Source organism: Aspergillus pseudodeflectus, assembly GCF_044049435.1.
Source record: "Aspergillus pseudodeflectus strain CBS 756.74 chromosome Unknown BJX68scaffold_7, whole genome shotgun sequence".
NCBI classification, from domain to species: domain Eukaryota; kingdom Fungi; phylum Ascomycota; class Eurotiomycetes; order Eurotiales; family Aspergillaceae; genus Aspergillus; species Aspergillus pseudodeflectus.
In genome coordinates, this window is record NW_027263783.1 from 812,388 (window position 1) to 832,857 (window position 20,470).

General features: G+C 51.7%; 7 protein-coding genes across 7 annotated transcripts; 4 read left to right on the forward strand and 3 right to left on the reverse strand.

Moving 5' to 3' along the window:
* The first annotated feature begins 43 nt into the window (after window positions 1-43).
* BJX68DRAFT_229918 (urease accessory protein UreD) lies at window positions 44-1,577 on the forward strand. Its single transcript, XM_071039124.1, has one exon. The coding sequence runs from the start codon at window positions 411-413 to the stop codon at window positions 1,491-1,493; it is 1,083 nt and encodes a 360-aa protein (XP_070902871.1). The 5' UTR covers window positions 44-410; the 3' UTR covers window positions 1,494-1,577.
* Window positions 1,578-1,579: 2 nt separating this feature from the next.
* BJX68DRAFT_229919 (uncharacterized protein) lies at window positions 1,580-3,868 on the reverse strand. The gene is made up of 2 exons (XM_071039125.1): window positions 3,081-3,868; window positions 1,580-3,025 (listed from the first exon to the last, which is right to left on the reverse strand). Exons 1-2 carry the CDS (start codon window positions 3,509-3,511, stop codon window positions 1,966-1,968), a joined length of 1,491 nt encoding a protein of 496 aa, XP_070902872.1. The 5' UTR covers window positions 3,512-3,868; the 3' UTR covers window positions 1,580-1,965.
* A 1,753-nt stretch (window positions 3,869-5,621) lies between these two features.
* Window positions 5,622-6,854, forward strand: BJX68DRAFT_229921 (uncharacterized protein). Its single transcript, XM_071039126.1, has 2 exons — window positions 5,622-5,684; window positions 5,756-6,854. Exons 1-2 carry the CDS (start codon window positions 5,647-5,649, stop codon window positions 6,777-6,779), a joined length of 1,062 nt encoding a protein of 353 aa, XP_070902873.1. The 5' UTR covers window positions 5,622-5,646; the 3' UTR covers window positions 6,780-6,854.
* BJX68DRAFT_229922 (putative rRNA biogenesis protein RRP5) lies at window positions 6,837-12,503 on the reverse strand. The gene is made up of 3 exons (XM_071039127.1): window positions 12,019-12,503; window positions 7,543-11,967; window positions 6,837-7,485 (listed from the first exon to the last, which is right to left on the reverse strand). The coding sequence occupies exons 1-3, from the start codon at window positions 12,466-12,468 to the stop codon at window positions 6,946-6,948; spliced, it is 5,415 nt and encodes a 1,804-aa protein (XP_070902874.1). The 5' UTR covers window positions 12,469-12,503; the 3' UTR covers window positions 6,837-6,945.
* A 163-nt stretch (window positions 12,504-12,666) lies between these two features.
* Window positions 12,667-15,174, forward strand: BJX68DRAFT_195158 (WD40-repeat-containing domain protein). Its single transcript, XM_071037460.1, has 3 exons — window positions 12,667-13,448; window positions 13,501-13,611; window positions 13,663-15,174. Exons 1-3 carry the CDS (start codon window positions 12,806-12,808, stop codon window positions 15,051-15,053), a joined length of 2,145 nt encoding a protein of 714 aa, XP_070902875.1. The 5' UTR covers window positions 12,667-12,805; the 3' UTR covers window positions 15,054-15,174.
* Window positions 15,175-15,595: 421 nt separating this feature from the next.
* BJX68DRAFT_229925 (chaperonin-containing T-complex alpha subunit TCP1) lies at window positions 15,596-17,830 on the reverse strand. The gene is made up of 6 exons (XM_071039128.1): window positions 17,734-17,830; window positions 17,620-17,667; window positions 17,470-17,555; window positions 17,312-17,416; window positions 16,214-17,248; window positions 15,596-16,163 (listed from the first exon to the last, which is right to left on the reverse strand). Exons 1-6 carry the CDS (start codon window positions 17,774-17,776, stop codon window positions 15,774-15,776), a joined length of 1,707 nt encoding a protein of 568 aa, XP_070902876.1. The 5' UTR covers window positions 17,777-17,830; the 3' UTR covers window positions 15,596-15,773.
* Window positions 17,831-17,865: 35 nt separating this feature from the next.
* BJX68DRAFT_229927 (proline--tRNA ligase) lies at window positions 17,866-20,464 on the forward strand. The gene is made up of 4 exons (XM_071039129.1): window positions 17,866-18,391; window positions 18,450-18,619; window positions 18,684-19,939; window positions 20,009-20,464. Exons 1-4 carry the CDS (start codon window positions 18,041-18,043, stop codon window positions 20,017-20,019), a joined length of 1,788 nt encoding a protein of 595 aa, XP_070902877.1. The 5' UTR covers window positions 17,866-18,040; the 3' UTR covers window positions 20,020-20,464.
* The last annotated feature ends 6 nt before the right edge of the window (window positions 20,465-20,470 follow it).

Consider the following 20,470-nt stretch of genomic DNA (forward strand, 5'->3'; position numbering starts at 1 on the left):
GCGGGGAAGAGGAGAAGAGCTTCGCCGATGCCGTAATGGAAACCATCTTTGCTCCATTGCGAAGCTCATCGCGGCTCAGAATTGGAGAGCCAAGACGAGCGACTGCTCGATACCTGGTCCACGCCGTCATAAATCCCCGCTTGACGCTCTTTTCCAACAGCATTGACATCTACGTGGTTGGACAGGAGTGATCGTTTGAGGGGCATCCGCGGACGATCCGTTAACGGTTGGATAGACTGGGTTTCATGACACCCATATTCCTTGCGCCTACATTGTCTATTTTTATGATAATGCCGTCATGCCGGCAAAGTTATCTAAGAACAAGCCCGCCTTTTCTCCCTTTTTCCTCCGCCTCTCACACCCTCCCCTGAAAATCTTTGCAAGATAGCCAGAGCCGAACTGCAGCCAAGATGCCCATCATATCGCCCTTCGAGTCCTCAATCGCGAAAGCCGGAGAAGGAAAAGTCGTCCTCTCCCTGCTTCCTCCTTCGATTCCATCCCTCAGCACCTTGACATACAAATACCCGCTCAAGCTCCTCACTCGCACTCCCGGCTTCATCCCGCAGTCCGCGTTAACCGCATCCACACCTGTCCATCTATACCTTCTCACTTACGGCGGAGGCCTCCTCCCAGGCGATCAGATCGATGTTTCAATAAAGCTCGAGCCGCAGACGAGACTCGTCGTTACAACACCGCAGGGCAGCACCAAGATCTTCAAGACAGAAACAAGTCCCGGGCGTACGCTCTCGGATCAAAGCAGACAGGTGCTAGACGTCCGAATTGGCAAAGAAGCAGCGCTATGCTATCTCCCTGATCCCTCGGCTCCCTTCAAAAACAGTCGTTACGAGCAAATCCAAACGTTCACCGTCGACAGCACAGCCAAAGACTCCACACGAAGCAGCCTCTGCGTGCTGGACTGGGTAACGCAAGGTCGGGTCTCCCGCGGCGAGAACTGGGACTTCCACGTATGGAAGGGTAAGAACGAAATATGGATGACCGACGAACCCACCGCATCATCCACAGCACCCGAAGAAGGCAGAACTCAGAAGCCAAAGCGCAAACTTCTCCTCCGCGACGCCCTCATCCTCAACGACGAAACTACCACCAAAACAAACGAACCTGAACCGCAAGACCCCGCTCACCCATCTAAATCCCTCATCCGCGAACGCACATCCCCGCACGGCGTAATTGGCACGCTCATTCTCTACGGTCCCGTTTTCGACAGTCTCTCTTCATTCTTTGTCGATCGATTCACCTCGCTCCCGCGCATCGGTGCCCGGAATTGGTCCTCGTCTGCTCCTGCGGCTTCAGAGTCAACACCGCACTATGATTCAAAGGTCACATTCACTGCTGCGCGGGTGCGCGCCGGCTGTGTGCTCGTGAAGTTCGGCGCAGAGGATTTCGAAACAGCGAAGGATTGGCTAGGTGCTGTTCTGAGAGAAGAAGGAAGTATTGCGAGGGAGTTTGGGGAAGAGGCGCTTCTTTGCTTATAGATTGTACATTATATCTTAGCCTTGTGGCTGCAGTGTGACTTCAAGGACTGGGTGTCCGGAGTAAGCACTAGTTAGGGCACAGCCACTGCACACTCTAGATGATACCCAGAATCATATCTGTTCATTTGACCGTATTGCCTATCTAACTCGCAGAGGTCTATCTTCGTTAACGTAACGACTGACATCGAGATCGTAATGATGCTGTCTCAAGTATCCCAAGTCGATTGCTGTCCCGATACCATAAAGCAAAATAAAAAAGAAACATCAAACGCCGAAGGGTATATTCAAGTAAAACGAAAAGTCCGATATCAAGATTGGCAGGCTGCGGTAGGCATCGCGAAAAACACCCGGCACGCATGCCTGCAAACACATAAAGCATCGCGTAACAAATCCAAATCTAAACCAAATCTAGGATATGGGTATCAGGTGTACGGGATGGAAAAGTGTCTGCCTAGGTACCGCACAACCGGGCTCAATGCCACCAGTCGGAGAGTCGAGGCGCCCAATCCTTTCTAGTCGCGGTTTCGAGATCATCCACATTGAGCATATCGACGCCTTCCTGTGCGAGAACTCGCCAGACATGGTTGCGCAGACTCCGCGGCCAATCGGGAGTTCCCCAGTACCGGACCTTGAGACCTTGACGGTGGGCGGCGCGAATCTGGGATCGGATGGTTTGCACCTGGCGGTCTGTCAGGTGAAGCATCCAGGGGATTCCGACGGCTTTCTTGAATGAGACTGATGCGTAATAGCTATTCGTGGTGTCGAATGTGTCGGGTTCGATGTCTCCACTTGATATTCCTGATAGGCCTTGGCCAGAGTTATCGGATCGGGCTCGGATTATGGCGGGGGTGTCAATTCGGTCGACCTTGTCTACCAGTCGGTCGAGGGGTGCGTCGAAGAAAATGTCCCGATATGTGGCATTTCCGGTGACCCGGTTGAAAGGAGTATTCCCAGTTCCCACGACAGTGATGGGGCCGTTTATGATGTCAGTTCCATTGTAGTAGGTCAGATAGCCACTTTCACGGAGTGGCCCTAGTTGCTCAACGACAGAGTCCCAAGTCTCTTCGCCACCAGTCTTGAAGTCAATAAGAAGGATCAGCGGTTGTAAAGGTTTGGTGTCAAAGACCCCGTTTAGGGGCTCATCATGGAAGGGGTTAAAGTGGGTTATGGGGTTCTGTCTGCGTAGAATCCTCATCAAGGGCTCGATGTACATGCTCCGTAGCGTGCGGCTTGGAGTGAGGGAGGCTCTTGAATGTCCAACATAAAGCTCCTCATCAAAAAGCCACACATCGGCCTCGACGCCGATACAACCTGCTTCAAGAGCCGAGTACAGAGGTACGCGACGCCAGTAATCATTGTGCGAATGACATTGGACGGGAACGATGTCCCTCGAAATGTCCGTGGGCCAATGAGTTATGCCTGGAGGAGAAAGATCTTGCGACTGCCGCCAATGAGCCGTAGCACGATCTATTTCATCAGGGAAGAATGAAACGATGAAGCCACAAGCAAGGGTGAAGAATTGAATGAGTCCTCTGGAATGGTGTTAGTAACTGGTGTATAAAACAAGCAAAGTTGGGAGATACTTACAGCATGGCCAGCAATCCCACCACAAAATAGAAGATGCAGCGAGATCGGGTTGTCTTTCGGAGCCATCGACGGTGTAGTCTTGCGTGTTTGTTGTGGAAGGGAAGGAGAGGAAAGGTAGAGGCATCGAATTTCTTGTGGTTCTTATCGGAAGAAGCAAATAATGAAGGCGAGACCGCAGCGAGTCCACGACTCCATATCGAACCCCATCTTTGTCTTTGTCCAGAAATCGGACGAGCCTCTTCCGGATCCGAATCATAAGCCGGCTCTTCACGAAGCTCTGAGCGAGTACCTGATTTGTCTGCATTTTCTTGGGCATGGTTCCCCTTAGCATTTTGGTAGGTGTTATCAGACATCTCAGGGCCAGCTGCAGCTGCAGGAAACAGCAAGGACTGGGACAATTGAGGAGGAGGAGAGGCAGATGAAAACGACATGGCTAAGAATATATTGGCGCAATAGCCATGAACTATTTGTGAGCTAGATCGATAGGAAGATCAAGCAGTCCCTCGAGAGGCGAGGACGAAGAGGTATTTATCGTTTGCATCGTCGCCATGGTGCATGACCAGACCCTTCTTTCCCTCTTTTATCTGCTCGCTACCTTCGCTCTGGAGGGTCTCAGAGGGTCTCAGAGGGTCTCAGGCGGACCACGCCCGAACTCAACCGCTGGAAGAAGGGCTCCACGAGAACTTTTAGACTGGATTTGCATGGAGCTTGGAGCATGCACTGGCAGACAAGCAAAGGATTCGTCGCTGTCGAGAGCGTTGAAGAGTATATGGTTCTCCTTGGCGACTCAATGCTGGGGCCCATGTGCCCCACGGGTCCCTTCGATTGGCTGCCGGCCTCCTCAAATCCGGCATCATGAGCAACACCCCCCTCCTTGACTGCACAATTCCTTTTGATTTTCACGATAAATTGATAGTCGCTGTTGCCGGTCATTCACCATAATCGCCACCAGCTCCTCCGGCTCGCAAGCGTCGCAAGAAATTCTTGGGCCGACAAACACCCGTTATGGCCCTCACCCCGGGTCAAACAAGCTACTGCTATACTCAGGTAGCAATGTTTCTGGCCATCTCACTCGCTCCCTTCCCTGTGGTATCCATTCCTCTTGCACTGCCATTCGGCAACCCGTAAGCACATTATTCTCAATTCCAACGAACCAGAGCGCTCCCATATAATCCTTTTGCATACCAGGCAACCCTCTTAATATACGAGACCCGAGTCCCTGCAACAACCCCACAGTCTCCATCAAGTCTCGATCCCGACATCCGAAGCCACGATCTGGTCTAGAGGTGGCCCTGCTGTCATGCATCACTGCGTATTGACGCTGATTGGTATATTCGGACTTCCGAGCTCCTATACAAGTATCTCCGAGTCCAATTGTCTCATACAATCCACGCTGATCTTAAACATCTAAGCCTCAGAACCGGTCACACCGGCCACAAAGTCGGCTATGACTACTGCGTATGCGTTTGTTTGTTGCTCAAGGTATACTGATGCCTACGAGTCTTGCATCTATCACCGACAGTGTTGGGGCATGTATCGTGGGGTCCTTGTATCACTGTACACTCGTTCCTGTCCAAGACTATCCACCGGACTAGCTATCTGGTAGCACTTCAGCAATCATGGAACAGGGAATACGCTGCGACAACTTCTTTACTCCATGCCTATAGCTGGCTTTGACCTCATTTTGGTCCCCAACCACCGCTTTTCTGGTGGATTCAACTCAGGACGGATATCTTGTTACCTACAAACCTTCCCAAAATGAGCTTGAAACTGTCTATATCCAACCAAGGCAACAACGATTCTGAGACCTCGCGAGGAAATACCCCCGCCAAGAGCCTCACGATGTTACACTCACCGACAATTCCATCGGCTATCCGTGAGACAATGCCGCGATAGCCGGATATTGCTCTCTGGTGTTATGAACAAAAGCTATAGACAGGACTCCTTGACCGGCTTTGGAGCGACGAGGGACTCCAGGCAGCATTTTTTTACCAGTGACTTTTCATCGGCGAGACTAACGTCAGTGATGGGAAACAGCGCAGGTCAATGCCCCTCATATTTACCAGCATTAGCGATGCTGAATGGTGATTATCAAGAGTGAAGCGGGTAGACGTATCCATGACCCTATTTACATGGTAAAAGCGCCCTTTGAAAGGTCAACTACCTGCCCAGTCTCATCATTTAGCAAGCTTACTACCACAAAGTTCAGAAACGATTTTCTTGAGTAGAGTAGTTGTACAGGCTCTGGCCTGCATATAAGACGACCCCCTGAAATTTCAGCTTTAGCACTCTGTATGGCATTTACCGCTAACCCTTTTACCATTAATTGAGGCTATTTTGCAGTTCTTGCGGTACCAATGTTTCAATTAGCTTCTGTTTTTTGTATGGTTTGGGTCGCAGGCCAGCTGTATAGATGATGGAAAATGCCAAGACTGTGTAAATTCATGGGGTGCGATAAGATAAGACAAAAAAGCACAGACCACCTCGGAAACTGCAGAAAAAAAGTTAGCGGCGCATCGACAGATTGAACCACCATCTCAAGTCAAACAAGAAACCCAAAGCCACAATGCCTCACAAACACAAGCGCAGACAAAATGACCCAAAGTACGATTCCTTCTAAACTACCGTTTCTCTACATTTATCCTTCGGAGCCACAAACTAACACATTAAACCAGCACATACGACCTCCCCCCAAACCTAATAGCAAAAGCCCTCCCCGTCCGCGACCCCTCCAAGCCCGGAAAACCAAAGGGCAAAGGCAAAGGCAATTTTAAACCAGTTACGAAAGCGATCACAAAGCAAAATCCCAATGCCGGCTCGAGACGCAAAACCGAGCGCGACGATGACACGCCCGCTGCCTTTCGGCGGCTGATGCAATACCAAGAACGGAGCCAGATGAAAAAAGCGAATAAGAAGCGGAAGAGGGATGGGGATGATGATAGTGATGACGATAGCGAGAGCGATGCGCCTGTTCCTGTTCCGAAGAAGGGTACGAAGGCGAAGAAGACACCCGCCGGTGTATCGACTTCGACGTCGACAGGCGCAGAAACAGAGACAGACAAGCAGGAGAAGAGCGTGGTCGCGCCGAAGATCCTTCCCGGGGAGAAGCTCTCCGATTTCGCTGCGCGCGTGGACCGCGAGATGCCGCTTTCGAATATGAAGCGGTCTGCGAACCCCTCGACTCCAGGTGACCTGCCGAAGATGAAAGACCACCGGACGACGAAGCACGAGAAGCATTTGCGCCGACTGCAGGCCCAGTGGCGTGAAGATGATGTGCGTATCAAGGAGAAGGAAGCCGCGGAACGAGAAGAGAGAGAAGAGGAGATGGAAGAGCAGTTGCGGCTATGGAAGGAGTGGGAAGCTGAGTCTGGGAAGAAAAAGCGAAATCCAAACGCTGCTGCTGGGAAGCAAAAGAAGAAGGGTACGGGTGCGGAGGGTGTGGAGCACGATGATGGGCCGGATCCATGGGCGAAGCTGAAGAAGAAGAGAGCGGCTGTTAACCCGTTTGACGTCGCACAGGAGCCACCGCAGTTGAAGAAGCCGAGAGAGATCTTCAAGGTGCGCGGAGGTGCGAAGGTGGATGTTGCGAATGTTCCGGCTTCAGTGGGCAGTTTGAGGCGGAGAGAGGAGCTTGCGAATGAGCGCAGGAATATTGTCGAGGAGTATAGACGGTTGATGGCGGAGAAGAGAAAGGCTTAAAATATACCCTAGCGATGGATATTCTACTGTAATTCGAGATTGATGAAAATCATAAATTGTGCCATCACTTTTGCCTTAATATCTATATGGTAAAAAAGTCCAGGCTATGAATGCTTTTATGTACAATGTATGAACCCCAACTCCGGTATCATCACAATAGAAGAACCTATTCCTGCTGCAAAGACTTGACATACTCAGCAGCCTTAGCTTTAATCTCTTCCACCATCTTCTCATTACCGTCCTTCTCCTCGAAATCAAGCCACTTCTTGAAGAAGAAGCGAGCCTGCTTGGGTCGGAGCTTCTTGCCATCCTCAATAACCATGCCGCCCTTCTTAGCGTCACGAATGCCAAGCACCCGCTCGAATAGGCGGCGCACCTGCTCCGCGTCGCCATTCTTGATTTCGAGGTCGACAAGGACGTTCCAGATATCAACGCGCTTAGGGAAGGAGGAGAGAAGGCCCTCGAACACGGTACGGCCACGTTCAACGTCACCGTTGGGAGAGCGGAATTCGAGCTGTGCGAATTTGGATGTTGTTTCGATGTGCGTGTGAGAGGGGAGGGACTGGAGGGCGCGAGAAAGCAGGCCACGGGCACGGTCCGGTGCGGCCATGGTATCGTAGAGGAAGCTAGCGTAGTTGATAAAGAACTTGGGCGACGACGGGAAGACCTTCTTCTTGAGGGCCGTTCGGAAGAGATCGTCCGCTTTCTATAGATAGGTTGTTAGTAACTCCTTGTGTAGTGAGATCTTATCAAGATAACGTACCTCGTTCTTTCCAGACTGGATATAGATGCTGGTCAAACGCTCATAGATTTCTTGCGTATCATTGTATTGACAAGCACGCTTGAAGACTTCCTCTAGAGTATCGTCATCGCCGTACGTGTTCTCCAAATTGAGCATCGCGACCCAAATGTTTAGCTTTTCCGCATCTTGACCAATGGTAATGGTACGGAGGGCACGCTCGGCGATTTCTCTCGCCTTCTCAACCTCGCCCAATTCGAGCTGGAATGCCATGTATTTCAGCCAAAGGAGAGACGAGTCAGGCTCACCAAGCAGAAGTCGCTCGTAGTCGGCTACGGACTGTGGCCCGTTGGCATCTAGCTCACCAGTTCGGTCGACTTGGATCTCTGGCTTGCGGTGCTTCTTCTTCTTCTTCTGCGGCCCCTCATTCTCGCCATCGGAATCAGAGCGCATAGCTTCGTCTTCGTCATCCTGAGCGTTACCATTCCAGTCGAAACTGGATGAGCCGAGTCCGCCCTTTCGGATTTGCTTAGGTTTAGTGGTTTCCTCGTCACTTTCATCCTCGTCTTCGTCTTCCTCCTCATCACTGTCACTCTCTTCATCGAGGTCAACACCACCCATTGAGACGTCGCTGTCGTCATCCTCGTCACTTTCATCACTTCCCAATTCAACGCCACCAAGCCCGTCGAGGCTGACGCCCTCATCCTCGTCACCACTGCTCTCATCTTCCTCGTCCTTGAAATAAGAGGCCTTCAGACCAAAGGAGACCTTCCCCTCATCACGGTCAACCTTGAGAACTCTCGCCTTAACGGCATCCCCCTCCTCGTAAAGTGTCCTTGCGTCCTCGACACGGTTGTCGGCCATCTCCGTACGATGGCAAAGACCGCTGAGGTTCCTAGATCCATCAACCACGATAAATGCGCCGAATTGTTCGACTTTGCGGATTTTACCAGTAACCGTCTGGCCAGGCTTCAGGTCATTGAGGGTAAGGGGGGCCTTGTAATTAGGGTCCAGAACAGAGTCTTTCAGACTGATCTGCAGCTTGTTTTGGTCCGGGTTCACAACAGTGACACGGCCCTTGACTAGCTGGCCAATCTGGAAGGAGTCTTTCCACTCTTTCAAATATGAGTCCGAAAGATCAGAAATTCGTACAAAAGCGACGACGTTCTGGCCAACGGTCACAAACAGACCACCATCAGCAACCCGACGTACAAAACCGCGGACGACGTCGTTGGCCTTGAGCTGCTTGATTGAAGTAATTTCCGGGTCTTGAACAGTAAGGGAAGAGCTCAGCACCTTTGACGGTCGCAGAGACAGGGAAATCTTTTTGTTAGACTTATCGACATCAATGATACATGCGCGGACAACTTCGTTCTTTTGGTAGGCATTAGGATCGGCCTTGGAGAAGTCGTCGGCCATGTCAATCAACTCGACCGCGCCAACTAATGTATCGTTGAGTTGCAGAACCACATGTCTCTCTGTGACTTTTGTAACGCGCGCTGGCAAAATCATACCAGCGGACAGGTCTTCGAACGACAGCTTATCGGTAGATTCACGCGCGGAAAGATCAATGTGGCCCTTTGCAGCATCAACCCCCGTCACATTAAGCTTCAATGCGCAGCCGATAGGAAAGTGCTTCTGGACGTCGCTCAGGAGAGAAAGATCATTGGACGAATCTATAAACCGTAATCTTCCACGGACACTGGGCGACAAGCTGACCCAAAATAAGTCATCGGCCAAATTGTTGACAAAACCAAAGTATGAGGAGCCAACTTGAATCTTCTCAATCGACAATGGCGCAAGGCTTTCTGCCTCGATAGTTTTGGGCTTCATCGAGAGCTCGAAGACGTGGTGCTTTCCGGCACGGTGACTGATGGGGAGGTATGTGAAACTGCGAGCGTCATGAAGACCCAAAACCTTGGCCGAGAGAACTTGTCCAGGATGGAGATGCTTCAACGGGTGCTTTTTGTCCTTAATGTCTTCCCAGTTGTCAAACACCTCGGAAATATCGATGCGGCCTTGAACATCGTCGGCGATCTTGACGTTGATCTGCGTTGCTTTGATAGAGTTTATCTTGCACTTTAATACTCGTCCAACCGTGATATCGGCCTTGGAAGACAGGCTGCTATCAATTGGGTTGACAAGAGCTTCCTTTGGTGGTGCGGTTTCCTTCACAGCACCGCTCTCCTTAGGACCGCCTGGTGTGGTTTGCGATGGGTCCATACTAAGGATGAACCTTTGGTAGTCAATGTCGAGAGAATAGACTGTGGCGGAAACTGTTTGTGAGATGGTCACGCCAAAATCAGGCTTTGCTGCATTTTCGAGGCTAACAAGACGCGCAGGAACAAGGCCAGTCAGTCCACCCAGGAACTGCACGAATAGCCCAATTGAGGTAATGTTCTTGACGAAACCTGTCACCTCTGCCCCCTCTTGGACGTCTTCAAAAGTGCTTGGCATTTTTCCTTCCTTGGCTGCTTTCTTGAGGCTTGTTCGGCCAGTTACATGGATGAGTCGATGAGCGCGGTGGGTCTCGAGGACAACCAGGTCGTTGAGTTTCTGGCCAACTCTAACCTTGGAAAGGGCCGAGGAACGTTTGGTGATAGACCCATCGGAGATCTGATCCAGGCCCAAGCGAGCAACGAGGCCGCCAAAGTCATCTAGTTTCAGAAGAACATATTCGTCCGTCTTCTCAAACACAGTGCCTGTAACAAGCTGTCCGGGGCGGATGTTTTCAAAAGACGTCCTGTAGCCTTCAGCAAGGGACGATGGGTCTCTGCAAGAGACAGATAGTCTCTCCTGAGGTGCATCGACGTTAAGGGCGTGGACGTTGACAACCTGGCCGAGTCTAAAATGCTGCGAAGGGTCTTTGATGTAGGCTTCGCTCATCTCCGACACAGAAAGCCAGGCACGAATGTTGCCATAGAATTGAACGACTGCACCGTTGGGCATAATCTTGATGATGGTTCCCGGAGACTGTGCCCCAGGAGTGATGTCTCTGTAGTCCTTCCAGACGGCCGCCTCACTGTTCAACAAACTCTTCTTCAAAGTCAAGCGGACTTCACGCTTCTCCAGATTGACTGACAAGATCCTGGCAGAAACCGACAGTCCTTCCCGAAACTTCTTCTCAGGGTGTTGTATCTGCGTATCCGCGAAATGCATCGCCGGAATGAAACCAGTTATGCCATCGGCTAGGGAAACGATAAGGCCAGTTACTCCTGATTCTCCCACAAGCACCTTATCGATAGTGACCTTGACAACAGCACCGAGAGTGATATCTTCTAGACGAAGGAACGGTTGCTCGATAACCTTCCTCTCAAATGACAAGGCATAGAGATTGTCAATTGCGCCATAGCCGACGACTCTCGCCTCGTGGGTGCTGCCAAGTTTGAAGGGCCCATGGTCGTCGGAAATGGTCTCTACCTGTCCATCCGCAAGCCGTGAAACATGAACAAATCCAATGTGCTTCGTAGATCCGATCTTCACGTAGACACCAAGACCCGGATCGACTTTGACAACTGTGGTTTCAGGAATCACAGCGGAGATAGCGGGTGCGTCATCGGAAGAATTGGGGCCATGACCCTCGGTGGTGAATTTCTGAATATGATCGAGCATGGAGAACCCAATCTTGTAGGGATCAGAGCCGGGAAAGGTGCATAGCAGGCGACCCTTAATCTTAGCACCAATGTGGTACTTCTTCTCCAGATCTGTTTTGCCCGAGGCGCCACTCGAATGCACCAAATCCACAGTAGTATCCAGCATGCCCATGATCTTTCCCATCATCCCAGTTGAAGATACTTCGGTCAGGAGAATCTCAGCTGCGGCTCCAGGAAGGAAGGAGTTGATAGTAGGAGCGGTGCTGAGGAAATGTGACTTTTTAATCGAGCCTGAGGACTGGAGGTTCGCGGACAGCTTAATAACGTTTCCACTCGTATTCTGGCCTGTGACCATGCAGAGAAAGACGGAACCTTCCTTGATTGTGGAGTAATCGGTCCTAGGGTCAATTTCCTTGGACGACATGAAGCCCTTCACATCGGAGCCTTCAATACCAAGGTCCATGATCAAACCATGATCCTCTACGCTCACAACCGACGCTTGAACAGCAGTGTCGACGACAATGTCCGATGTTTGAAGTCCGGAATTTGCGGACCGAGGATCAATGGTAAGCTCGATGCGTTTCTTACTCTTTGAACTGGCATCAGAAGACTTATTTCCGACAGATACAACATAAGTCCGTAGGTATTGGCCGACGTAGAAGTAATCGTTCAAGTCAAAGTCCTCCTCGTCCGAATCTTGCTCATCCTCCAACATTTTCTCCAGCTTAGTCTCGAGGGTTTTTGATACGGCGGTGAGAGGCACGTAACCCGTCAGGTTATTCGGAAGGGAAATCCCAATGTTATGAGCGGTAATGCTGGAGACTTGTCCTAGAATCATTTGCCCCGGTACCAAGCGCTGCTTCTGTTAGCGAAGAGACACTTAAGATTCAAAAAAGAGTTATCATACCTTGGGGCTTAAGCTTTCAATCTTCACGCCCTTTTTCTCACGCTTATCTGTCTTTGCGTCATTTTTGCCTTTTCCTTTCTTCTTCTGGGGTTTCTTGGAAGAAACCGCTGTGGTGTCGTCCGCATCCTCCATGTCCGTATCGTCCTCGAAATCGTCGTCGTCGGCGGCTTTGGGTCCTTTTTTGGCGCCGCTCTTCTGCTCGAAGAGAACATCTTTTGTCGCTTTGATGTGAATTTGCTTCCGTTCAAGGGGGGTTAAAACACTTCCACCACCGCGCGGGAACGAAGGCTCATCATCCCGCAGCACAGTGAGCTCAGAGGCCTTTGGCGCAGAGTCGGCAGAGCTTTTGCCGTCTTTCTTGCGCTCTTCTGTGCCCACGCGCACTCGTTTCTGAGGATTGCGGGCTGACGCCTCCTCGGCGGCATTGCCCTTGCGCTTGATGGGGGCCATGTTTGCTTCGAATGAAAGCGTGCGAAGCTCTCACTCTGATTGCAGAAAAATCGTCTTAATTGCGGGAACAAGATAAAAAAAAACTGGATCGCGGCCACTGACCGCCCTATATGTCCGGCAGATTCTTTCCACCGCCCACTCCGCGTCCGACACGAAAGAGGCACGTCGACACGCTCGAGCTCGGACTCCTGGCCGCGACGTGATTATTGCTGGTGGATTCTCAGCTCCACCATGCCTCGATTCTTCCGCTTGGACTAGGTCCGACTGCCCTCCTCTCGCTCTTTCCTTCTCGTCCGCGTAGAATGTCTTTGTATGTCTGTTTTCTCTATGGGACACAATGACTGGCAGTCATGATCTACCCGAAGTACCACGATCCGAACCTATCTTCTTCTCGCCGTCCCATGAGATTCCTTCCTCTCCTCCCTCAATAGCCTCCGAGGCTGGGGTACGACACAAGCCCAAGAAACCTCCACCAGTCACCCCTCGGTCATTCAGACGATTCTTCACGCCCCGTTCATTGCTGGATAGTGGGAGCAATGGCGGCGCTGTCAGGACTAGTCGTCAAGCTCTTCGAGCTCTCAGCTCTCCGGCAGTCAATCGACTGGGCCCAGCGTTCACGAGAACTTTGAAAGCTGTGATGAGCAGACCTGATCCCTCCGAAATTCTGCGGACACCAAGCAAGAAACGAAAGCTCTCGTTTTCGTCAATTGGGTCCCCTCTCCAATCATCGCCGTTACGGAAAGTCCGTATCAGGGGCTTGGTTGAGGAAGATGAAGAGCTTGAGGTGCCTGTGAAAGAGATCAAGATGAACTCTGGAACGCGGAGAGAAGAAGAGAAACCCGCACCGCCTGCTAGGACACCGCTCAAGGTTTCCCCGGTCCAACGGTCCAGGGCACTGCAGACCTCGGGAGCTCTCTTCATGCGCAGTGTCCTCGGCGCTCGGGCAAACCGGGTGACAATGCGATCAAATTCCGGCGCTGGTTTGTAACTGTTTGTCATGGTGCCTGGTGTCATGCACTAACTATGATACAGGCTGGCAGGACTTGACCTCATCGTTCTATTCTCGACCTGAAGATAGTCACACTTGTACAAGCTCGTCGGGTGATCGGCTCGCACTCCCTTTTTGTACCGCATCATGCAACAGTACGTGTGTTCTCTAGTATTCATGTCCAATGTCTCTAATTGTTAGCACAGCAAACACCCTCGTGGCTGTTGGAGACGAAGAAGGTGGAATTCGGTTGCTGGATTCTGCAAAACACGATAAAGCCGGGTTCTCAAAGGCATACCTAACATTTCGTCCGCACGCCAACGCAATCATGGATCTGGACTTCTCATCGGACGACATGCTGCTTGCAACAGCTTCGGGTGACCAAACCGCCATCGTCGTTGACATGGCCACCCAAAAACCAGTATACTGCTTGTCGAGCCACACTTCATCCCTGAAACAAGTGAAATTCCAACCTGCGGCCAACAATAAAGTCCTTGCGACTTGCAGTCGCGACGGCAACGTTAACATCTGGGATCTCCGGTGTAAGGGATTTGAGAAACCTTCTTTACAGGTTCAGTGCTCCCTTGAGTCTGAGACGGAACCCAATCCTTCCTTGTCGTCGAAAATGAGCTATCCACAAGTCTTCAATACTGTCCATGGTGCGCATGCCTGGATGCCTCAAACTATGGCCGCCGACAAACCCGAGCCCATGGTACCGCGCTCCGATATCACAGTTACTTCACTCGCATTCCTTCCCGATGGCCGGCAAAACCTCTTTGTCACCGCTTCTGAAGCCAATGCATGTGTACGGTTATGGGACCTGCGTACAGCGCATAGCAATCGTCGCGGTCGTCCTGCCCTCCCTCTTGCCACCACTCGGGAACCAGATAGTCACGTCAAATACCGCCGGTTTGGAGTTACAGCTATGACACTAGGTGGCGATGGCTCAAGATTATACTCGCTGTGTCGGGACGGCACAATATATGCCTACTCCACTTCTCATCTAGTCCTTGGTCACGCTCCAGAACTCTCTTTGAACAACGACCGTCCACGACGTTCGGGGGGGCCCGATAAGGAGGGCCTTGGACCTCTGTATGGCTTCCGTCACCCCAGCCTACGGGTTTCCTCGTTCTATGTCAAAATTGGCGTCCGCAAGGCCGCTGGTGACAAACCAGAAATGCTGGCGGTTGGAAGCGGCGAGCCTTGCCCTGTCATATTCCCCACCGATGAAAGATTTCTCGACTCTTGTGCTCAAAAGCAAATCCAAGCGGACCAATCACCGAGGACACCTTCCTTCTCTCCTCGCTCAGGCCTGCGCCGTACCAACTCCAATATCGGCCTGTCAGGTCGCCTAGAAGACACAATCCCGATATACAATACCGGCACACCACTCATAGAAGGCCACAAAAAGGAGGTCTCGGCCGTGTCGTGGACAGTCGATGGCGAGCTAGTCACAGTCAGCGATGATTACAGTGCCAGATGTTGGCGGGAGGGTCCCCAGGCACGAGACCTGCGTACAAGTGAAGAAAATGATGCTCACAGATGGCGATCTGGCTGGGCTGCCACGAAAGATTCATATGATGACGAAGACGAATGATTATCGACGACCCGAAACCCCCTTCTACTTGCCCGCTTTTCTGCGCGAGCTTCTGTCTGTTCCCCATTGCATCGTCTGATTCCCTTGCGAGCATTTTATGGTGTTGATGGTATATGGGTTTCATTTAGCGGGTGTTTGTTTTTCTGTAGAGGGTCTTGTCGCAAATTCAGCCTGTTTTCAACGACGAGCTCGCATACCTAGAAATGCATTATCTGTGTCTGCATGTTAAATCAGGAAATGAATGTCATCAGTATATAGCAGGCGCACCATCGAGAGTGTGAGACGTAGCATGAACAGCCAAGTGGATTGGACAGTCTGCCTTAAGCTCGGAGCCTTCTACTCGGGAGTACAAGAGGCCTTGTATCGCCCAAAGGCGCTGTGGCGGAAGCTTATGACTTTTGCCAAAGGCACTTTTCGGATGCAGGAGTTGATCTGCCTTTTGAGTGTGTTTGTCGGGACATAAATCTGCTGCCCGTGAACATCACTCAGCGAGAGTCGAAATTATCAGGAGAGTTCATCAATACTTCTGGTATGCGCCATACATTAATATTCTCGGGGGAAATGAGTAGGTACACCTACTCTTTGCCCACACGAAACAAGGCACCTTGGTGTAGTCATATACTACTAAGATCTTATTATACTTTTCATCGTCTAAAACTCCATACAATAGATGAAGAAAACAGCCACATCCAAAAGAAGTGAATGAAAGGGCTAAGTACTCTAATGATCATGGCCATGTCCATCATCTCCCTTCTGTTCAGGATCCAACTTGATCATGGTATCAATACGCATGATGGCAATGCAAGCCTCAACAGCACTCTTGAGCTGCTTGAGCTTACCCATGCTAGGCTCAAGCACACCAGCCTTGAGGCAGTCATGGACACGGCCCTTTGTCAGGTCGAGCCCGTAGTTGCGGTATTCCTTCTTCTTGGCAATGGCCTTCTCCTTTTCGTTGGCTTCGCCTTCCTGGACACGCTGGGAGACAGCGTGTCGCTTGCGGAGTTGGGCAACGAGTTCGGAGGAGTCTTTGGCAGCGTTCACGGCGAGGGTCTTGGGGACGATGAGGAGCGATTGGGCGAATTCGCCGATGGCTAGTTGCTCTCGAGAGCCCTGTGGTATCGTTAGTCTGAGTGTGTTGGGAGACAAGTTGAGATACGTACAACTGTGACGGCGAATTCTTCGAGGTACATGTGAAGGGCTGTCTCGACGGCTCCGCCACCAGGGACGATGCTGCCACTCTCAAGGGTTCGCTTGACGGCGCATAGGGAGTCGTGAACTGAGCGCTCCATCTCGTCTAAGCTGAAGTCATTGGGACCTCTGAGGATAATAGAAGCGGAAGTGTGGACCTTGGTGCCCTTGACAAGGATACACTCGTCGTCGGATATCCGGTCCTGAACAACCTCATCTGCGTGGCCCAGGTAGGACGCCTCGAACTTCTCATCGCCGTTCAAGTCGGAAAGTGTGCTCACTAAGGTGGCTCCAGTAGCCTTGGCGATGCGTCTTAAGTCTTCCTTCTTGCAGCGTCGGACGGCCATCGCACCCTTCTCAACAAAGAGCTTGAGGACCATGTCGTCAATACCCTTGGTAGTCAAGACAACGTTCGCTCCAGACTTGAGAATCTTCTCCACACGTTCAATAACAATTCCCGACTCCCTCTGACGGATCTTTTCCAACTGGTCGGGATCTTCAACTGTGATTTGGACACCAAGCTTCATTCTCTCCTTCTGCAGGTTCATGTCAAGACAAGCAATCTTGGCATCTGTGATCCGCGTCTTCATAGCCTGAGAGGCAACGGTGCAGTTAAGAGCATAGCCGTTTACAAGGACCGACTCGAGTCCACTCTTTCCGTGCGCCTTCAACAGGTTCACTGCCTTAACCGGGTATTTAATCTCATTCTTCTGGTTTGTGGTCTTCACCAAGAGCATTGCGTCGACAACAAGGTTGGCGAAGAAATCAGCATCAGCGCCAATGATCTTACTCGACATGGACGTTTTCGCAATGTTAATCAAGCTATCTTTTCCAAGGTTCTCGACCTTTGAGGCGATGTTCTCGTTCATATATTTCACGGCCTCGCGGAGCGCTAGCCTGTATCCGTTGATGATGGTTGTAGGGTGAATGCGGTTCTTCATCAATTCGTTTCCACGTCGGAGGAGTTCTGCGGCAATAAGGACGACAGAAGTAGTACCATCTCCAACCTGAAATAGAGTTCAGCAAGTTGACTCCGGGGTGGTTAAGTGCTAAGGGGTGGGGAAACGGACCTCCCTATCCTGTTGCTGGGCTAGGTCCACGAGAATCTTGCCAGCGGGGTGTTCGATGTCCAAGAGACTCAAAATGGTAGCTCCATCATTGGTGACCGTTACATCCTAAAAACCATCAGAGATTATTTGAGGCAGCGCGGGCTGCGGGAGGTGCGTACACCGATATCATCCACCATCATCTTGTCCAGGCCAGAGGGGCCAAACGAGGATTTGACCACATTTGCAATCGCTTGTGTCGCAAGGACTGTGATACTGTCAGGATACGGATGAACCGGACGTAAAACGACGTAAATCTCGAATCGACATACCGCACTGGTCTCGAACATCGGCACCGGTGATTTTCTGCCCTCCCAAGACTGTGTGATTCAGTTAGTTTGAGCGGGGAAAAGCATTATTCTCGAAGAATGGGGTCAAGAACGCACAGAGAGTATCCGCATTCCGCGGTGCTTCGAAGATTCCTGCCATAATGTAATAGACAAAAGGGAGACTGTTTGAGCGAGATTCGAAGCTCCGACAGCTGCTTTTCTGGACAATCAATCCATGCTGCTCCTCGTGTTTGCGCTAACGGAGTTTTGCCGCGGGCGGTGAAGATTTTCCAGCCCACTTTTGACTCAGGCCCCTCCTCATTCTCCGTCCCACGAGACTCCTGCCCAGTTGGTGATTGCCTTTGTCCTCCTTCATATTCCCTTTCCGGCTGACTCTTCTGGCCTCAATACGGATCTCACCACAATGGCCGACCAAACCCCCGCCGACACCACAGGTGCCTCTCAGACTCTGCCTGACCGCACACAAGCCCCCGCCGCGGGTGATGCCCCCCAGGGAGAGCCTTCAAAGAATGCCGCCAAGAAGGCTGCTAAAGCCGCAAAGATGGCTGCCGACAAGGCTGAGAAAGCTGCTAAGGCCGGAAAATCTGGACAAGGCCAGAAGAGCGGTGGCAAGGGAGGGAAACCCAACCCTGATAAGGCTTTGATTGGTATCGATGTCTCCAAGGAGGAGGACTTCCCAGGCTGGTACCAGCAAGTTCTTACAAAGGGCGACATGCTCGACTACTATGATGTCTCTGGCTGCTATATCCTGAAGGTAAGCGCTGAATCAATGGGTGGTCGAAATCTCAAAATCGCATGCTGATAAGGACCAGCCCGCTTCCTACTCCATCTGGGAGGAGATTCAACAATGGTTCAACCAACGCATCAAGAAGATGGGGGTCAAGAACTGCTCTTTCCCCCTGTTTGTCTCGGAAGATGTTTTGCAAAGAGAAAAGGACCACATTGAAGGGTTCGCTGCTGAAGTCGCTTGGGTGACTCATGCGTATGCTATACCCTTATCTACCTAGCCCTAGGTGTTTCGATGCTGATACTCCTTCTGTCTGTAGTGGTTCCACCCCTCTCGAGAAGAAGATTGCCATCCGTCCCACGTCCGAGACTGTCATGTACCCTTACTACGCCAAGTGGATCCGTAGCCACCGAGACCTGCCCCTCAAGCTCAACCAGTGGAACTCCGTCGTTCGATGGGAGTTCAAGCACCCCCAGCCTTTCCTTCGTACCCGTGAATTCCTTTGGCAAGAGGGCCACACCGCACATCTTACTCAGGAGGGCGCTCATGAGGAGGTTCTGCAGATTCTCGACTACTATGCGCAAATCTACGAGGAGCTCTTGGCCGTCCCCGTTGTAAAGGGTCAGAAGACTGAAAAGGAGAAGTTCGCTGGGGGTCTCTACACCACTACCGTCGAAGGATATATACCTGCTACCGGCCGTGGTATTCAGGGTGGTACCTCCCACGGCCTCGGCCAGAATTTCAGTAAGATGTTCGGCATCACTGTCGAGGATCCTTCTGCCAAGCCCGATGAGAAGAAGCCTCACCTTCACGTTTGGCAGAACTCGTGGGGTCTGTCCACCCGTACCCTCGGTGTCATGGTCATGATCCACAGTGACAACAACGGATTGGTCATCCCTCCCCGTGTTGCCGAGACCCAGGTCGTCGTCGTCCCCGTCGGTATCACCGCCAAGCTCACCCCCGAAGACCGTGAGAAGCTCTACGCCGAGGTCGACCAAATCGTCGACACCTTGACCGCCGCCGGTGTCCGTGCCACCGGCGACAAGCGCGAAGGGTACTCCCCAGGCTGGAAGTTTAACGAGTGGGAGCTCCGCGGTGTCCCCCTGCGCATCGAGTTCGGCCCCGGCGAGTCCGCAGGCAACTTCGTCAGCACCGCCCGCCGTGACATCCCCGGCAAGGAGGGCAAGTCCACCCTCCCCCTCCCAGAGCTCTCCACCGCCGTCCCTGCTCTCCTCGAAACCATCCAAAAGGACATGTTCACACGCGCCGACAATCTCTACCGCTCCCACCGGAAGCTCATCACCAACTGGGATGACTTTACCCCCGCGCTCAACGACAAGAACATCTGTATCATCCCCCACTGTCTGACAGAGGAGTGCGAGGACCAGATCAAGGACATGAGTGCACGCAAGGCCGAGGAGGACTCTGGTGTCGCTCAGGACTCTCGCGCTCCCAGCATGGGCGCCAAGTCCCTCTGCATTCCCTTCGACCAGCCCGAGGGCATCGTCCCCGGCGAGACCAAGTGCACCAACCCCAAGTGTACTCGTCTTGCTGAGAAGTGGTGCATGTTCGGCCGTAAGCTTCCCCTCTTTCTCTTTCTTTCCATCCGGGAACATCATCACTAACAAATCATCCATCCCACAGGCTCCTACTAGACAGTATAAACAGCACAAAGAACGTCGGGGCTATCTTCACCCCGACAAGGAAACATTTTCTCCACCCGCGCTGATAGCGGTTTCCACGAATGACTCTTACGACTTTTAACGTCACCCGTATCATCACCCTTCCGAGACGAGTATTTAGTAGGATGTGGTGGTAACATAACGTAACATATGAAGAAAAATAAAGTAACAAGCGAACAAGCGGAGCAAGTTGGTGCTATGATTTGTGGGGAGGGCGCGGGGGCGTGGTTTTGATGGGCATTGCACTTGGGATTTCGTTGCGTTGAGTAGCCTTTTCGATACCTTTCCTCGATCTACACGGATTTCCCGGGGAGTCAGCTTATGAGGGGGAATATGAGACCATTTATCACGCCATGCCAGTAACTTAGGGTTGTTAGTCACTCTACAAGTAGATGAATCAAGAAGCAGGAACGATGTGTATCAA